At 33.2% G+C, this 17,519-nt stretch overlaps 1 protein-coding gene and 1 long non-coding RNA gene across 6 annotated transcripts; one reads left to right on the top strand and one right to left on the bottom strand.

The window, feature by feature from the left end:
* The first annotated feature begins 1,341 nt into the window (after window positions 1-1,341).
* LOC148782610 (uncharacterized) lies at window positions 1,342-2,001 on the top strand. Its single transcript, XR_016054926.1, has 2 exons — window positions 1,342-1,462; window positions 1,597-2,001. It is a non-coding gene; the product is annotated as an uncharacterized LOC148782610 (long non-coding RNA).
* A 1,426-nt stretch (window positions 2,002-3,427) lies between these two features.
* Window positions 3,428-9,520, bottom strand: LOC18422177 (uncharacterized). Of its 5 annotated transcripts, none has more exons than XM_020666820.2 (8): window positions 9,329-9,520; window positions 8,120-8,409; window positions 6,750-7,395; window positions 6,463-6,662; window positions 6,027-6,271; window positions 4,687-5,559; window positions 4,400-4,507; window positions 3,428-3,836 (listed from the first exon to the last, which is right to left on the bottom strand). In XM_020666820.2, the coding sequence occupies exons 1-8, from the start codon at window positions 9,332-9,334 to the stop codon at window positions 3,811-3,813; spliced, it is 2,394 nt and encodes a 797-aa protein (XP_020522479.1). In that variant the 5' UTR covers window positions 9,335-9,520; the 3' UTR covers window positions 3,428-3,810. The 5 variants fall into 5 exon arrangements, 4 of the variants coding, with proteins under 4 accessions (XP_020522479.1, XP_088721966.1, XP_011622982.2 ...); XM_088865840.1 differs by having other exon boundaries at window positions 6,463-6,646; window positions 9,329-9,464; XM_011624680.3 differs by having other exon boundaries at window positions 9,230-9,340.
* Window positions 9,521-17,519: the final 7,999 nt, after the last annotated feature.

Here is a 17,519-nt window from a genome sequence, read left to right as displayed (position 1 = left end):
TTTTTCCAAATTTCAGCATTTTCCGGATGAAAATACCTTTTAAGGAAGTCTTTCTACCATAATGCATTGCGACCATTACGGTGATTAAAATATTGTTGTAAATAAAAATAGAATTACTGTACTTTTAGTACCGTAATAACGTGAACATCTATTACGTTATTTTAATTATGAGTATTACGGTAATTAAAATACTGTAATATCTTAAAGTAGTATTACGGTAATTTTATTACCGTAATATTATTTAATTCAAAACAAAATATTTTCTACTCTCTCGAGTCTACTATCTAGTTGTATTTTTTAAATCTCTCTCAGAGTTTACTCTCTCGTGTCTACTATCTATGCTACCTGTATTTTTTACGTATCAAATTTTTAGGGTATAATCTATACTTAATTTTTATATGGTTCTCAAAAGTTTAGAACAACAACACCTTTAAATAAGTGTTTTTGAGCGAGGGAGTAGATCCACATCATACTTTTATGGGACCATGGGATATTAGCTTTGGTTTTAAGCTCTTAAAGTATTACGGTAATAAGAATTCCGTAAAGTCAAAGTCAGAAGTATTACGGTAAGAATATGTAAAGTAATACTTTAAAAGCTTCAAACCAAAGTTAATATCAGGACTACCCCTCTCTCTTTTTAAAAAATCCATGTTCTTATAGGAGCACGATGTGGATTTACTCCTTCGCTCAAAAATACCTATTTAAGAGTGTTTTTGTTCTAAAATTTTGAAAACCATATAACAATTAAATAGAGATTATATCCTATAAATTTGAGATTTGAAAAATACAGCTAGCATGGATTTTTGTCGAGGGAGTAAATAGATAGTCGACTCGAGAGAGTGGAAAATCTTTTGTTATGAGGCTTGGGCAATATTACTGTAATTAAATTACCGTAATACTACTTTAAGGTATTACGATATTTTAATTACCGTAATACTCTATGTTATTACGGTAATTAAAGTACTGTAATCGATGTTCACGTTATTATGGTACTAAAAATACCATAATTCTACCTCTATTTATAACGGTATTTTAATTATCGCAATGCATTACGGTAGAAAGACTACCGTAAAGGGTATTTTCGTCTAAAAAATGCCGAAAATTGGGAAGAAAGGTGTGGGCGAGGTTTTAAGAAGTTAGGGTTTTTTTTTTGTGATTTCCTTAAAATTAAAGTATATTAGCGATAATTTCCCATACTTTATTCATATCTTTTGATTTAATTTCGAAATACCCATAAAAACACATAGTCATGGGATGGAATAGTTCTTAGAGTAAATTGTTAAATATTTCATTTCTTGTGGGTATTTTGGTAAATTTTCTAATAATTAATCGTATATAAAGTTTTACCCCAGGAGTAAATGGGCAATATACTCTAGCATGAGCATAATATCTATTGGCTAATATTAAAGCATGAGGGCCTGGCATTGTGAGGCGTACATAATTCAATGGAGAATGGTTCCAGGTACTCCAAAGGGCATCCGCACCCATTCTTGTGACAGACAGCAGAGATCAACTGTAGTGTTGCACATTGTTACCATACAGCATACTCCATTGGATTATAATGCACTTTTCCTTGCTGATAATCTGTGTATGTAGATGGCTAAATAAGAACCTTGTGGAGTTGTGGGGCGTGCACATGTGGGACCTGCCAGCCCATGGACCGGATCGGGACACAATTTGAAGGCCCATCAAGGAAATAAGTGGGGACATGGGCGACATGGGCTTTGAAGCTGAAGCCGGTTAGGCCTTTATGGCCATGGTACCAAAAATCAATAAATGATATTACACATCTTATTATAAATCCTAAAGGATAGGAAATCATCGAAAAAAGGATATCGGCAAAGATTATATGCTCCCATGGGTGCAAACTGTACAAGTGCTCCCTCAGATGTAAAGCTAACTAGAAGTGTTTTTTTTGCATCTCATGTTAAAAAATCTTAATGTTTACGTGATGAATCCTAAACTTAACAACAAGGTGGTTACTTCGTAACTTCACAAGAATCCTAGTACCTTCTCAAGAATTTTGGTATCCCAAAGTTGCTCTTGTTTTGGATTTATAATCCTAAGCAAATGAAGGTATTTTGATAATTTAACCTACTCAAGTCACTTGTAAATAGCATTGTTTATTTAGATTACATAACCCGAACATTTTTTATTAAAAATAATAAATCTGTTTTTGGGTTCCGAACGTGGAACATAACAAATATATGTTCTAATTGAAGTGATCAAATTATCAAAATGCCCTTCATGTGGACAGTTTTAACGAAGTTCTTGAGAAGGTGCCTATATGAAATAATTTTTTAAAGATAACTTATAGGTAAAATTATTTATTTAACCAAAAATAGGCTCATTACTAGATGGTCACGGTAAGTAGGCGCCACAATGTGATGTCTCAATTTCCCATCCTACTGGCAGGGGACACTTCCCTGCTAAACAACCAAAAAACAAAAAAGATTATTGATTTAACCACCTTATTGATTTTGAGTTATTCCAACTACTTTTTTGATAAATTTTTTTCTTAATTATTCATCTTAATATATAGTGGATCACAAAATATGAGACCAAGGAAATCCTCCTAAGCATGCATTCTGCTCCCTCAAGTGTACAATTTGTTCCAAAAAGAATTTGTGCCAAACAGAGCATTACACTGTGCCGAAAATACATAAACACAAAAGGGAAATGTTTCTATGTGATCCCAACCACGTATAAGTAAACATGTGACCCCACTTCTTAGTTGTTTGATCCGAATCACTTCTTAGTTGTTTGATCTGAATCAAACGGCTATGATTGTTCATACCACAATGCCATGTACACTGTTTTATCTTTTATTTTTTCTCCAGAAAATATTTTTTAATAAAATTTTGGGCAACTGTTTTGAAAATTAGGGCGAACCAGGAAAAAATATGAAAAAATTATTTTATATAAAAATAAATGATAAAAATGCCCCTGAAATTTTCAGATGCATTTTGGTGATCAAAATGATCACCATAAATATTTTTTTTAATATTTTTATCATGTGTGTCCTTGTTAGATCTATACATGCCCCAAATTTTACTTGAAAATTATTTGAAAAAAAAAAAAAAAACTATGAGCTGTCTGTTTAAGATCTAACGATTGAGTATTAGGTTGACATTGTGACTCAAGCCATCTCAACCATCTATTCAGATCTGATGGCTGAGACTAGAGGTCATATATACTATATATGTGTGTGGGGTCACATAGAAAGCTCTCCCAACACAAAATGCCCCCATCAAATTCGTTATCTTTTGGGTAGTTCATCTGCGGAATGAACTACCAAAAAGAAAAAGAATTGAATGGAATGGCAATCTTAAGGTAAATTACATTGCAAAGCACAGGTCTGAAGGACTTTGATCCCATGTGAAAACAAAGATAGAAAAAAATATGAACATTGAATAACCCCAGGGACTGCTAAAATAAGTTCTGGATTGAAATTAACAAAAAACTAAACAAAAGTCGGTGAATGTCATGTATTGATGAAAATTTACAATGGAGCATTACAGTTTTGATACCTCATGAACCATTTCTTGGTGCTGCAAGGAGTAACTGCCAGTACATAGCTAAATGACACACATGAATGGGACCTCCTCCTTTTTTCTGGGGGGAAGTTCAGAACTTGGATAGCTAAGTGAAACACATATGGATGGAACGCCTTGCTTTTCTGGTTGGGTTGGGAGAGAGTTCAGAACTTGGAGAGAGAGAGAGTTCCACGGGCTGGAAGGAACAAGAGGGCACTCCCATCATATCGAGCTTCTAGTCTTAACGCACTTGTATGCCACCATTAGGCAGCTTTTATGTTTCCTTCACAAGCTCGTCAGCTGGAAATGTAAATTTTCTCAAGATTAGTCCAAAGCCATGAGAGAGGGAGAGAGAGAGAGAGAGAGAGACTTATTTCTCAAGTAGGACCAGCATACCAAAGCCGAATACTCCACTAATGTCTCAAACCAGGTTTATAGAACTCATAAACCTTGCAACTTTTTAGAAGTTGAGGGATGCTTAATCCCATTCCACACCGACAACGGGTTTTCCCCTATCGCAATAATATATAAAACTCATATCCCCATGAGCTTGAGGTAGGAGCCAGAAAAGATACTTTAAGAACATAGAATAAACATTTAAACATCCTAAATAGTAACTTAAGTCACCAAGAACAATATTTACAAGATGAACAACCCAAAAACTGTTTCAACAGTTAACATTCAGCATCTATGGATTAAAAAGGACCACGAATTTTCAAAGGGTTTTCTTTTCTTTTCTTTTTGGGGTCAGTAGATTCAAAATGATATTTCAAGGAATATATCTCTAATACTAAGGAGAGGACAATCAGTAGGGAGGCTGAAAAAGCAAAAACCAGTCTATTAAATGAAACAGGGATGCATACCCCTCATTTGGCCTGGTGCATATTGAACAACTGCATCATCTGGTAGGGCTTCAACATAATGGCCCATGGTGGACTCTCTCGATATTCTCCCGTATATAACATGGGTCACTGAAGCACAGAAAAAAATGAAGAACTAATCAGGTTAGCAAGAAACCCAGCATAATCCTAAAAAAATAACAAATGATACCTACAAGAACAAGAAAAGAAGGATGAACTTAAAAAATGCTTAAAATAGATAAAATTAGAATAAGAAGGATGCACTGTACTGTAAAAGAAAAAAATCTTACTCTTGTCAACCCGTCTTAGCTTTCTCCGATGCCCATTGCCAGTCACAGTAGATTCTAAGTATTGTTCACTATTATTATTTGCACCACTATTTCTCCTGCCATCAACAGCCTCTCTCTCTTGATTTCTCTTTATTTCGGAGAAAACAGCACTGTCACCCATTCTTTCAACAAGTGCGAGAGTGGGATCACAAGTATCTGAAACAACGATTTCCCTTGCACTCTTCAGCTCCTTATCCAATCGATGGATTGAGCGTGAGGCACTTTCCAGCCTTGCAAAGTCTTGAGGAAGAGTTTCAATAATATGATGCAGGGTCCCAACCAAAGAAGCCCACAGATTCAATGAACTTGTACTGTTTATTTGAGAAGTAGTAGATGTTGGCGGGCTCTCTAAACATAGGTATTTGGGCGTTTTCAAATGAACATTCCACACCATATACAACTTAGCAATATGCTCACAAGTAGATGCACAAATAGGAACCCCACAATCACACAAAGAATACTCTGAACCCGGGTTCCACAAAGTGAAATACTCTGGATGCCCCCCTAATTGGTTATGAACTTTTGCGATATGAAAACATAAGGAATCCCAAACAACATCCCCATCTGGGATTTTCAAAGCATTTTGCCAGGCATTGTTCTGCAAATGCTCAGTTGCCACAGTTCTACAGAGCCCATTCTTCTTTGCATATTGACCATACCAGTAGTATGAATGTACCTCTTTCATCAGCCTATTGATAAGCCAGTCAAGTCTAGTTTCAGATATGTTTCTGGCCTCTGGTCTTTGTTCATTGAGGCCTGAATGATAATATGGTAGAGCTCCATTCACCTCATGGCTAGGATGTGCAAACTCCCTTTTCTCACTAAACCAACGACCTGGTAAATTGAAATCTAGCTCCAATGAAAATCTAACAACACAGATTCTAGGATACCATATGACATTCTAATAACACATACACACAATGGTGTGCGTCTCTCTATGTGTGTACAGCCATTTTTCATGAATAAACAAATGGATGACAGAAACTATAATGATTCCAACAAACCCAAATTAAAAAAATGCTTTGAAAAAATCAAATCGGAAAACTGTTGAACAATCTAATCGAGTAATTGAAAGACTTGTTACAAAGAGGGGGACAAAATTACACTATTTAAATAAATAAAATCCTTCAGAAGGGGTTTCTAAGTTTGATGAAAGCTATTTTCACAAACCCACCATGCTCAGGTCAAGGTATTATGGACCAATTATAATACTTATGGTTCAGTGAAAAGGGTTCACTACAAAGAAACAAAGCATCTATGTGTGGATGCATGTGTGCATATGTATATGCAATTTAACTCACAAATTTGGGGTATCCAGTACTCCTCAAAATATGACAAGAATGTCATCTCCATAGCGAAGATAACCTTAAACTTTGCAAAAGATTCCATAGCATGTTCTTCGGATGTCGATAAGCGCAAAATTTTTCCAAGTGCACAATACATTTCTGCACGAAGTGCTACATCATATACATCCTTAGAAAGCCTCTCAAGCCAGGACCTTCGGACCCGCCAAAGGGATAAAGGCAACCGACAACCGAATATGTCACTGAGAATAAAGGAAAAACCAAAAACCATTACGAAAAGTGTGGACTATTCCTCATAAGTTAATGAATTTTCTTTAGAGTGTGGCATCATTTTTTTTTGTAAGTTTCAGCTTTGTAAATTGCATCACCAAATATTAACAAAGTTTGTAACCTTACCAAAAGTTTCATTTTAATCATAAAGAATCCAGCTAACCTGATAGTTTCACGGCATTGCACGGATTCATCAATTAGAAATGATGCCACACTCCAAGTTGCATCTTTTTCAAGAATGCGCTTCTTCAGAGCAGTGAGCCAAGTAAACATAACTTCTTGTGTCACCTCCTCTACTATAACCCATGCAACAGGAATCCCAGTCTGTTGCGAATCAAAAGCTAGTACTGTATAAACAAAGTACTGTTACACAAAGGACATGAATTTAGGAAAAACATGAGAAAAATGTAGTCGTAAAATATCCACAAAACTAGAAACAGGAATTTACACCTTAGAACAGGTCAGATCACAAGTGGAATCCAGGAAGAGTTCGCTTCTGTTTCCAAACCGGACTAGTTGTTCCAACTGCCAATGTGTCTGCAGTCCCAAGATGAAAGAAAATTGTTCATCCTTGCGAAAAATAAAAACATCAGAAGGGTTCTTTGCCACCCATTTTCCCACACTTCCATTACCGTTTGGGTGTAACTGATAGCCAATTCCATTTGAACGTCTAGCCAAGTTCTGTACATCTCTTAACTTCAAGAAATCATCACGGGTTGCTTCCCTATTTGGGTCCCTTCCATTCTCTTGATTTATATAATGTATATGCTTGTCATATATGGTTTTATATGATAGGCCCATATACAATAATGAATATACCCAATGTTTCTTTTCAGAAGACAAATGCATTGCATGGAGAGGCCTTTTACCACCAGATGAGATATCCTCTGGGCCATGACAAGGTAAGCCATTCTTATCGACATGCCTTCTCTCAACATATGTGATAAGAACATCGGATGGTCTTGCAGCCAATTGCTTGCAAATGAAATGACAAGTACAACCCCTCTTTTTTCTCTCACGGTTGGGTCTATGCTTGTTGTGTTCAGGGTGGATCATTTGATCTCGATAATCAGCACCACCATATGAACACCAATATCTGAAAATACCAAATAATTCTAGAAACATGTTAGAATATAGAGTATGCTTACTTCAATAATAGATGGACTTAAGGTTCAAATTTTTGGATTTCAAAAGAGTTGCATTAGGGTGATGAGAACCATAGCCCAGACTTTCAACCACATTGCACCCATATCCCATACTAGGAGTACTTTTTCAATTAATGCATAGGAAAAAGTCAAAGGTTTTGTAAATTTTATTCAAAATTCAGTTCAGCTAAGAATAATATTAGATATTAATTCGAACTTATGGAACTAGAAATGTAAATAATTCATTCTGAATTTAGGGGAATTTCAGCTGAGAACTTATATAATGGTGTCTTGGCATTAGTTGCAGATTCGCCTCAGTTTATGTCCATGAGAAGAAAAAAATATTTGTTAATTTCTTCTCTTTGGTTGGTGAGTGCTTTTGAGATATAAATATATCAAAAGTGGACGTGAGATAACATGTACTAACAAACATATCAAAAGCATGTGTGAGATAAAGATACTAATACACATTTTTCTATCCATATTAAAAGTGGTTGTGAAAAGAACAAAGAACACTTCTAGGATGGATGACCCCATGTAAAAACTTTTTCCGGCACCCAATTCTTTCCAATGAAAACAAAAACAGCCCACTATATGTAAATCGTTCAAAGTAGATTGACCAGAAACAGAAAATGGATGCCCTATAGAAATCGGAGGCATATTCATTACACATACGTGCATGAAACTAGGGATCTGTGCTCCAATGTCACACTTGCTGTGTGTAAAGGTTGCTTAGAGCTCTTTGTTCGGGCAAAACTTGTAGAACACTGTGAAAGGCTTGACTCCCCGCAAACAAAATCATCCATCCTATCGTACGGAATAACTGCCACATCAACTGGAGATTTCCCACGATTCATAGTATACCATGTCAACTGAGACGAGTTGAAATAACCCTCTGGTAAATTTTGAACAGGCAGACTGAGAATAAAAGATTTATTTGTATCCTTTCTTGATGGATTCGAGACCTGAATATAGCAGACAAAATATGATTCATAATTAAGAGAAAAGAGGAAGCATGAACTAAATAAAATAGCAATACAAACGAAATACATCATCAGCATGCTCCATATGAAAGAGAAGGTAGAGCAGTAATGGAAGAGAAGAGGAGTTCATTGTCTGCTCACTAGATTGGTTTACAAAGAGGTAAAACTCGGGAGAATCTAATTGAGAACTAGTCTCCACTAAGAGCTTTTAGTTTTAGTCTCCATGAAGTAATTTAGTCTACATTGCAGTATTGCTAAAGACCCAAAATTTATTCATTACATCCAATGTTCCTTATTCTCGCACACCCTAACAATCGATGAGACAATGAATAGATCAATTTCTCATAATGATAATTACACTTTTTAACATTCAGATTTTATAACTAGTTCACAAGAGGATCCAAGATGTGATTGTTATCCTTCAGTTGCTAGATAAGTAAATTAGCAATGGCTAGATATGTATAAATCATAGCTCACTACAAATCTCAATGCATTTAATGTCGACGATGTTCGAAAATTAACACGGCACAAAATTGAAAATTAAGGTGGCAAAAAATTGATTCATTTGAGCATAAGATGAATGGTGTCCATATTCCATGGTCTTGAAGTTTTCGATTATGTCAATATCAGTTCTGATAAAACTTAACATTCCATATGAACTTCACGAAGAAAAACAAAAATTTATGAGCATAGCAATCTGGAAATTATATCAATATAACATGAAATGATCAGTATTCCTGTGCTAGAGAGAGAGACAGTGCACGGTAAAAAAAAAAAAAAAAAACCCAAAAATTGCAATTACATTAACCCTGTCCAGCGATGGAAACTGATTGTCCAAATCCATGAACACTCTAAAGCAATAAATTGATCACGGAACTTTCTCTGGCTGAAAAAGACTTACCTCCATAATTTAGATAGCTTAGATGGCTTCTGTCTTTTTGCCTTCAATTTTGTCTTCATTGGGGTATAATAGTGGGAAATATGAACTCTCTCGTTTGGATTATTAAAGAAAGGAAAGCTTTCAATGTTCCCTACAATATAGAAGTTCTATCCGCCTTTTATTATCCAGCGGTTCATTTTTTATCACGGAGTTACTTCCCGTTTGATTTTAGATCTAATATTTCAAAGTATTTTTTTGAAGATAAAATTATGTACATGCCATCTTTTTATTGGGACGCGCCTATATACAATATTAACAATAATTTTTCGATAAAAAATAATAACTAAAATACTCATTGAAACTTTAAAGGATATTTTGATCATTTATTTTATTGAATTTTTTTTTATATATATTTTTAATTAGTGTGAGTTTAATAGAGGAATAGACGTCCAAAATTTGGTATCAAAACAGTTTATAGAAAAAAATTAAAAATAAAACAGTGTAGAGGCATGACATTGTGAATGTTGAGGAAACCTTAACCCTCCATTAAAAAATAAACGGTTGAATAAGGAGGAGGATAGAACTTCTATATTGTAGGGGAACTTCAATAATAGGAAATTCCACTTCCTTGCACTTAGGCTCTTATTCCCTTGCTGATATGTAATATGTAAGAGTATATATATATATATATAAATAAGTAATAATCCAATGCTACGGTTGTATCATAGTATAATGTAACGACACTTCTAGAAAATTATGTTCGTGGTATTTGTATGACCCCAAATTTTACACGCACTCTCTTTTCATCTCAATAATCAATCCCAAAAAAAACAAAAGTTATATTTGAACCCTAGATATGGTCAAAATTAGTCCCTTTCAAAAACGAATCTAGACAATTTATTTTGTGAATTTCAAGATCTTAACATTTATAAAATAAAATCATTTTTTTTATTTTTTAACATTGCTCATCTAATGATAATAAAACCATTCAAAAAAATTGGAAATGAAAAAATCCTTGCAAGGCCCAGATCTAAGCATCTAACCAAAATGAACGGTTTATGTTAATTGGGCTAAAAAAATACTTTCTAAGTTGTATTTTCAATTTTTTATTTTTTTGTGATTGTTCATTAGAATGAAAAGAGTATATATTTCAAAAATTGGATCAAACAAATAGCTAGAAGATGGTTTTTTAGGATTGTTACATGATATTACCATACAACAGTTGTATAAAATCATTGCCCTGTATATATATATATATATATATATATATATATATATATATGGCACTATGAGACCCTCCCACACCCATATGAGTAGGACTCTAAAGGATCACCATTAAATTTTTATATAGATATCTAGAAAAGTTATCACATGGGTGTGGGCCTTGGGTGAATGGGTCTATTGATAACTTTTCTAGATATCTGTGTCAAAATTTAATAGTAATCCTTCAGGGTTTTACTCATATGGGTGTGGGAGAGTCTCATAGTGTATATATATATATATATATATATATATATATATATATATATAAAATATATGAAATGATATCATTTATCTCTGGTATATGGTGGTCATAATTAATCTCAACCAAGTATGAAATGTATTAGATGTACGAAATGAGAGTATTTATCTCTAGTACAAGGTGATCACAATTAATCTCAACCATTATATGTTAATTTCGGTAACTACATTTTACTCTATTTACTGAGCTTAAAGTTCAGAAGAAAATTTTCTCAAACTTTGTGACATACCTAAGCTATCAAATTTCACATTGGATAGTTATAAGTAAGGGTGTGGTTTGTATAGAGTCTAGGCTCTAAACAATCAAATTAGAGTCTACCTTCAAATAGTATCGAGAAATGTGGTTTCAATACTGAGAATATTCGTAATAGCCTTAAAATTTATTTTCATCTTTATTTATAAAGTTTAAAATTTTAAAAACAGTGTAGAACAATAGATCTATGAACACTTGATAATCTTGAAATTTGACAGTCAAAAAATGCATTACAGAATACACTATTTCCAAAACTTGAAATCCATTTTTTTCTCATGTCCATACATCTTGATGTCGAGATGATCAATTTGAGAATATTTGGACATCAAAACAACCTCTTCTAGTGAAATTTTTGTGGTAGGCTCAAATTTGATATTTTAAAGCCTCGACTATATATAATTTTTTTCCTATAAGTAATCATGACATCTTTATACCAAAAGGTAAAAGGTCTCATTGTATACAATCAGATATATAAAACACGACATAGATTGGATGCTATGTGTTATACAAGAAAATTATCCGCGATCTTGGATAAAGGTTAAAAAACCTAAAACATAAAGGTGTTTCAAAAAATTTTGTATAGAACTTTAATTCCTCATATTATTTCATGGTAGGCCCTCTTTCCGTTTCCTCATATTATTTCATGGTAGACCCTCTTTCTGTATTTCTTTCAAGCAGCATAAAAAAACCCCTACCGTATCCTCTCATATCTAATCTCCTTCTTTATTGACTTTTGACCATAAAAATTAGCCCCAAGAAGTCTATTTATATCATTTCAACCTAAAATCTTTTTTAACTCTCTTGTCCCCTTTTTACCCATTAAAAAATATTTTGGGTTTGTTGGGGCTAATTTTTATGACCAAAAGTCAATAAAAAAAAAAGGAGATGAAATATTTAGGGTTTTTTTATTCATTTTGAAATAAAAACAGAATGAAAGTCTACCATAAAATAATATGAGGAATTAGGATTTTATACGAAAATTTCCAAATATACTTCAAGTTTGATGTGACTTAGATGAAAGAGGGTGGGTGGAAGACAGATTGCATGTGTTTTAAATACATGTATGAAAGAGAAATTACGCAAGAGAAAGAGGAAGAGAAAGAGAGATATTGCATGTTTTTAAGGCATCAACGAATGAGAAAGATGAAGCCACACTATAATAAAGAGAGAGAGGAGGTATCCCCATAGTGGGAAGAGAGAAAGAGGGAGATAATGCATGTATTTTAAATGCATCAAAGAGAGAGAGAGATTGGTAGGGTGAGAAAGAAAAAATTAGGCTATAAAGTGTAAGATAGTAAGTTAAAAAAAAAAATCCATAACAGTAATACGCATCATGAAAAAAAATTCAAGGGATTATGCAATCCCTCGGGTACATGCGTCCTCTAATAAATGTCATGTTTACTATGTTTAAAAATTTAAAAGGTTACTTTTATTTTTAAATGTACTCTTATCACATATATCTGAACTTTGTATTGAAAAACTAAAGCTTCGTAGGTCATTATCTCGAGGGAGTACTCATATAATTTGCTGTATTTTTGCATGTATACCATCTTTTGTTATTCCAACAAAAATGTATTTATGGCATTTATTGTGATATGGTGTCATGTGTCCTATAATCAACTATTGTGTTTTTTTCAAAAATTCCAGTATCTTATGATCAAATGGCAACATAGTCCTTTATCAATTTTTAAAAAATACAGCTAATTTTCTTATAATGGAAAAGGTTTATATAAGGTCAATTGGCACCTTAAAATGTAGAATTAAGGTGTACTTCTAAAATCCTTTCAAAAAACTTGTTTTGATGTTGGAAAAACATTTAATTGATCATCTCGACATCGATATGATATGGAGAAAAAAAGATATTTTAAGTCTTAAAAATAGTACATCCGACAACACATTATGTAGACCATCTATTTTAGAGATTTTTATTGGCTTATGGATCCGCTTGATTTGAAATATGTTTGGAGTTTAAAATTTTGTAATTAGAGGTAAAAGTAGATTCTCGCGTTATACTAAGAATTTTCGACATCAAAATTGCATCTCACAACAAAGTTTGGAGATACTCCTTAATTTGATTGTTTAAGGTTGCGACCTTATGCAAACCACACTCTTTTATAATTTCTTAAAAAACTAGATACAATAAAACAAATTTGACCGGTATAGTAAAATAAATATCATTCAATTTAGATAAATTTAAAATTTCTTTTATTTATCAATATTCGTTTTAAATGCTAGAAATCTATATGAAAGCTTCATTCTTGAAAATTTAAGTCGAATAATTTTGTTTTATGAGCATAACTTTAAAAGCTCACTTTAAAAAAAAAATTTGATTAATAAATCTGAATTATAAAATAAAATTTGTAATTGAGAAATATTATCAATTAATATACAAAAAAAAATTCAAATCTATAAATAGCTTAACCACAAATAGAGTTAATAGGGTCAATTAAGTTTTCAAATATCTATCTAGCACTAAAGGTGACCAATTAGTTACTAAGCCTGAAATCGGTGTTGTCTAAAACGGACCAGACTTGCCAATAACCTGTGCCGATACAGTTGGACCACCTACAATTTATATTTAAAAATTGAAAATACAATAGTTTTTGACTGATAATAGGCGCGAGACTCTGTGTCTCTTAAATCATTTAAGAAAGAGAGAGAGTTACATTTGTTTTAAATAACCTAAAACATAAAGGTGAACAACAAAGACGAGTTCAATATAGCTTAGGAATCAACTCGAGTGAGGAAAAGGAAGAAAAAAAAAAAAAAAAAAAAAAAAAAATCTATGGCAAGGTTAATTAAGGTTTCGCTTTGAAATTTTTGGAATAAATATGAAATAGCTAGAATTAGGCTTCTCATTTGAAATTACATAATTTGATTAACATAATATGCTTCTACAATACACATGCAACACACATGCAATTTTCTAGTTTGGCTAAAGTACGTAAATGGTAAGATTATTAAAGGAAAAAGTTCATACATGGTCAGGGTCTTATACTATATAAGTAAAGCACGCCTCTCAAACTCACAAAAGGTTGTTTAGAAAACTTTCCAATTGATTATGTTGACATCGAGATGTATGGGTGTCAGTGATTGTATACTTACTAAATTACCGTTATCTTCTATAACTTTAGGTTTTATTTAAAGGGAAAAGTTTAAATGAGACATTATTCAAATATGGTTTCCTTATGAGAATCTATTTCAGTATTTCGGCTTTAATCCAAGATTTTATAGCTGAAAAAAGATGCATAGAATTAAAATTAATGATGATGGTTTAAAAACAAAGTAAAAAACCAGTCTTCTTCTAAGGTCCATGTCTTCATATTCATGATCTTGGCTGAGTTTATAAATTTCGAAAGCCCAAAATCCATCTTTAAGATGAACTTTTAAAGGACTTCACATTTAACAGATGGGTAGCTAACACACTGTATTTATTTATTTATTTTATGTACTTTATTTTTATTTTTTTGTGTATTTGCATGAGGAATCATGAATGAGAAAATATATGATAAAATCATTTACATACGGTACGAGGAGGTCATACCACTCTTAGGCGAAACCAAGTTGTTAAAAGTACGTTTGATTGGGCTCAAAGTCTCAAAAATAATATTCTCAAACTTTATGTTTAACTCCAAATTGTCGAATTTCACATCTAAGAGCTGGTGATCTTTAAATAGACTTTACCATGTACAATCCCATTATGTATTCGCTCAATTGAGGGAGAAGTTCATTTTTCTGGCTAAGTGTTTTGAGAGGATAAGTGAAATCCGAATGCCAAAATGGAAACTATTAAAATACAAAGTGGAAAGCTTTTTTTTTTTGACACGTGTAGTGCGGGGTGAGTGACTGACTTTTGGACCATCTCTTATCACATCATATGGTGATTTTACTTTGAAGAAGATATCAATTAAAGGGTTAAAACCGTTTACAAAATTACTTAAACACTTAAAAGATACCAGTTATATTTGGGAGTTTGTTTTTTTACGGTCTATTTCAGTTAGATACGTCTTAAAAAAAGACGTTAAAAAATTCTCAGATTGTGTTGAGAAGCCCAAACAATTAGGAGTACTTTTAACTCAAAAAGGCCTTAACAGAATGATGATAGTACCCTACTTGTTCAAAGTTAGAACTAACGAACAACTTGTTTGGTATTTAAGATGAGGAACAGAGGAATAGTGAGGGGCATTTACATCATTTGATATATTCGGTATTTGAAATGAAGAACAACAGGGGTAAAAAAAATTTTCTTTCTTTTTGGTAATTCAGTGAGGGGTATATGTTCGGTATTTGAAATAAAGAATAATAGGGGTAAATTCCCCTTCTTCTTTTTTTGTTTGGTATTTGAAATGAAGAACAATAGGGGCAAATTCTTTCTTCTTCTTTTTTTCTTTTTTTTTTGGTAATTCAGTGAGACGAGCCCCTTACCCGTTTTTTCAAGTAGATTAGGAGTTCTGATAATTCAGTGAGAAGACCAGCCCCTATCCGATTTTTTAAAAAGATTAGGAGTTAGCTTTTTTAAAGTATTTATTAATAGGGTGGTGTTAGTGGTGGGAATGAAAACCACAATGTGGTGACTAGGGTGTGGGGTGTTACCACCACAACCCCAGCCCCTTTCTTATGTAAATTCCTCATTGGACATAAACATATGTCAAATAATGTGAATACATATTCATCATTTCAATTACCGCACAAATTGTTCAATATCTCCGAACAAGCAAGGGTACTATCGGTTCTATTAAGGCCTATTTGGGGGTAAAACTATCAAAATACCTTTAACTATTCAAGCTTCCCAACACATTGAAAGAACTTTTCAACGGCTTTTTTTAGCATGTACTTGATTGAACTAGAAATTTAATAGAAAACCCTCAAATGTAATTTGTGATTTTTTGATTCCTTGAGTGATTTTGTAAGAACCCCTTAGTTCTGTTTTTTTTTTGAAATATTAACATAACTTCATTGAACAAAGGAAAAAGGACAAAGTAAACATTAAACCAAGGGAGCAGGAAACTAGCAACTGTAGAAAACAAGCAATAGAATTACAAAGAGTTTTAAGGGATTAAAGAGGAGGGTTACGTGTCTGCTTTCAGCAGTTAATCAGCTGCGTGATTCCTCTATGTGTTAACATGATTGAATACTATTGTTCTAACTTCTAAATATTAAGAAAATCTATCCATTATAGGCCTCCAAATCCAGTTTGGTGCACCATTTGATGACATTAGCAGAGTTTCCCTTTATGATAATAGTTTGATATTCTGATGCAGTTTTGTGATAATCCCAGAGAAGACCATCATAACCTGCTAGCAATCCATTATCTCTTACACGCCCATCGAAATTGAGCTTTACCCACTGGGATGGTTGTGACATCTATCTTGAAGGCTTCACAATCTTTATCTTTTCGAAATATAATAACTCTTTTCAGATGCTATGGAAGAATTCCTTGGGCACCTCTTTAAATTCTTTTTAAATCTGGACCCAAAGGACGATCAAAGATATGCTTGAATTTTAAAGTTGTTTAATATCTCTGATTTTGCCTTCAAAGGTTCTAAAATTCCTTTCTTTCCATATGTGCTAAAATATTCCAGCCGGCATGATTCTCCATGTCATTATTCCTTGTGAAGAGAATGGGGAGATATATTCTGTTTTAGGAATTGATCTATTGACTTTGAAAACAAACAATTCCATTGAGCAAGATCTAAGACTTACTGCCATATTCTCCAAGAGAGTGAGCAATATAGAAACAGGTGGGAGTTGGATTCAGCATTTGACTTGCATAGTAAGCAAATGCTGGTGCAAAGGCTTCTAACTCTGCAAATTGAGTCAGTTCCAATTTTAACTTGCCAGCTACTTGTTTCATAGTTTTAAGTTGAGCTGCAGATCCTACTTTGAAAATGGAAATACCCACACTAATAGCAGGCAGGATTCCAGCTTGAAATCATACATTGGCTTCTCAATTGTTCAATGGATAGAGTTCTATAATGGCTAAGCAGCCATAAAAAATGCCTTTACCCTTGCAGGAACTTTGAAGGACCAAACTTTAACTAAGGCTGACCATGAATAAACTAGTCCCTGATGATAAACAAATGCCACAAAAATGTCTTTCCCTTTAGTTTTCTACATTATCCTTCCCCTTCTGTTATGTTAGTTTTCTACATTATCTCTCTCTCTCTCCCTAAAACAAGCTTATCCATTGAACAGCTCTCACTCAACTTTTCTTAGCTGCAACTTGGTAATAAAACAAGCTTATCCAGTTGTATACCATCTTGCAAATTGTGGAATGCCTCCAAATTAGCACACGATACACACCCTTTAATAAAGTGTTTACCTAATTAAAGGCATGTTGGTTTACTAATTAAAGGGGTACTTATTTAACCAAAGGAAGCGCCTTGCGACAAAAATATTTCCTAAGGTTATTTGATTTTGCTCTTATCAACACACAAA

Source organism: Amborella trichopoda, chromosome 4, assembly GCF_054954075.1.
Source record: "Amborella trichopoda isolate Santa Cruz 75 chromosome 4, AtrichopodaSantaCruz75HAP2 v2.0, whole genome shotgun sequence".
NCBI lineage: Eukaryota > Viridiplantae > Streptophyta > Magnoliopsida > Amborellales > Amborellaceae > Amborella > Amborella trichopoda.
The sequence above is the reverse complement of the archived record's forward strand: the minus strand, read 5'-3'. Positions and strand labels throughout refer to the sequence as shown.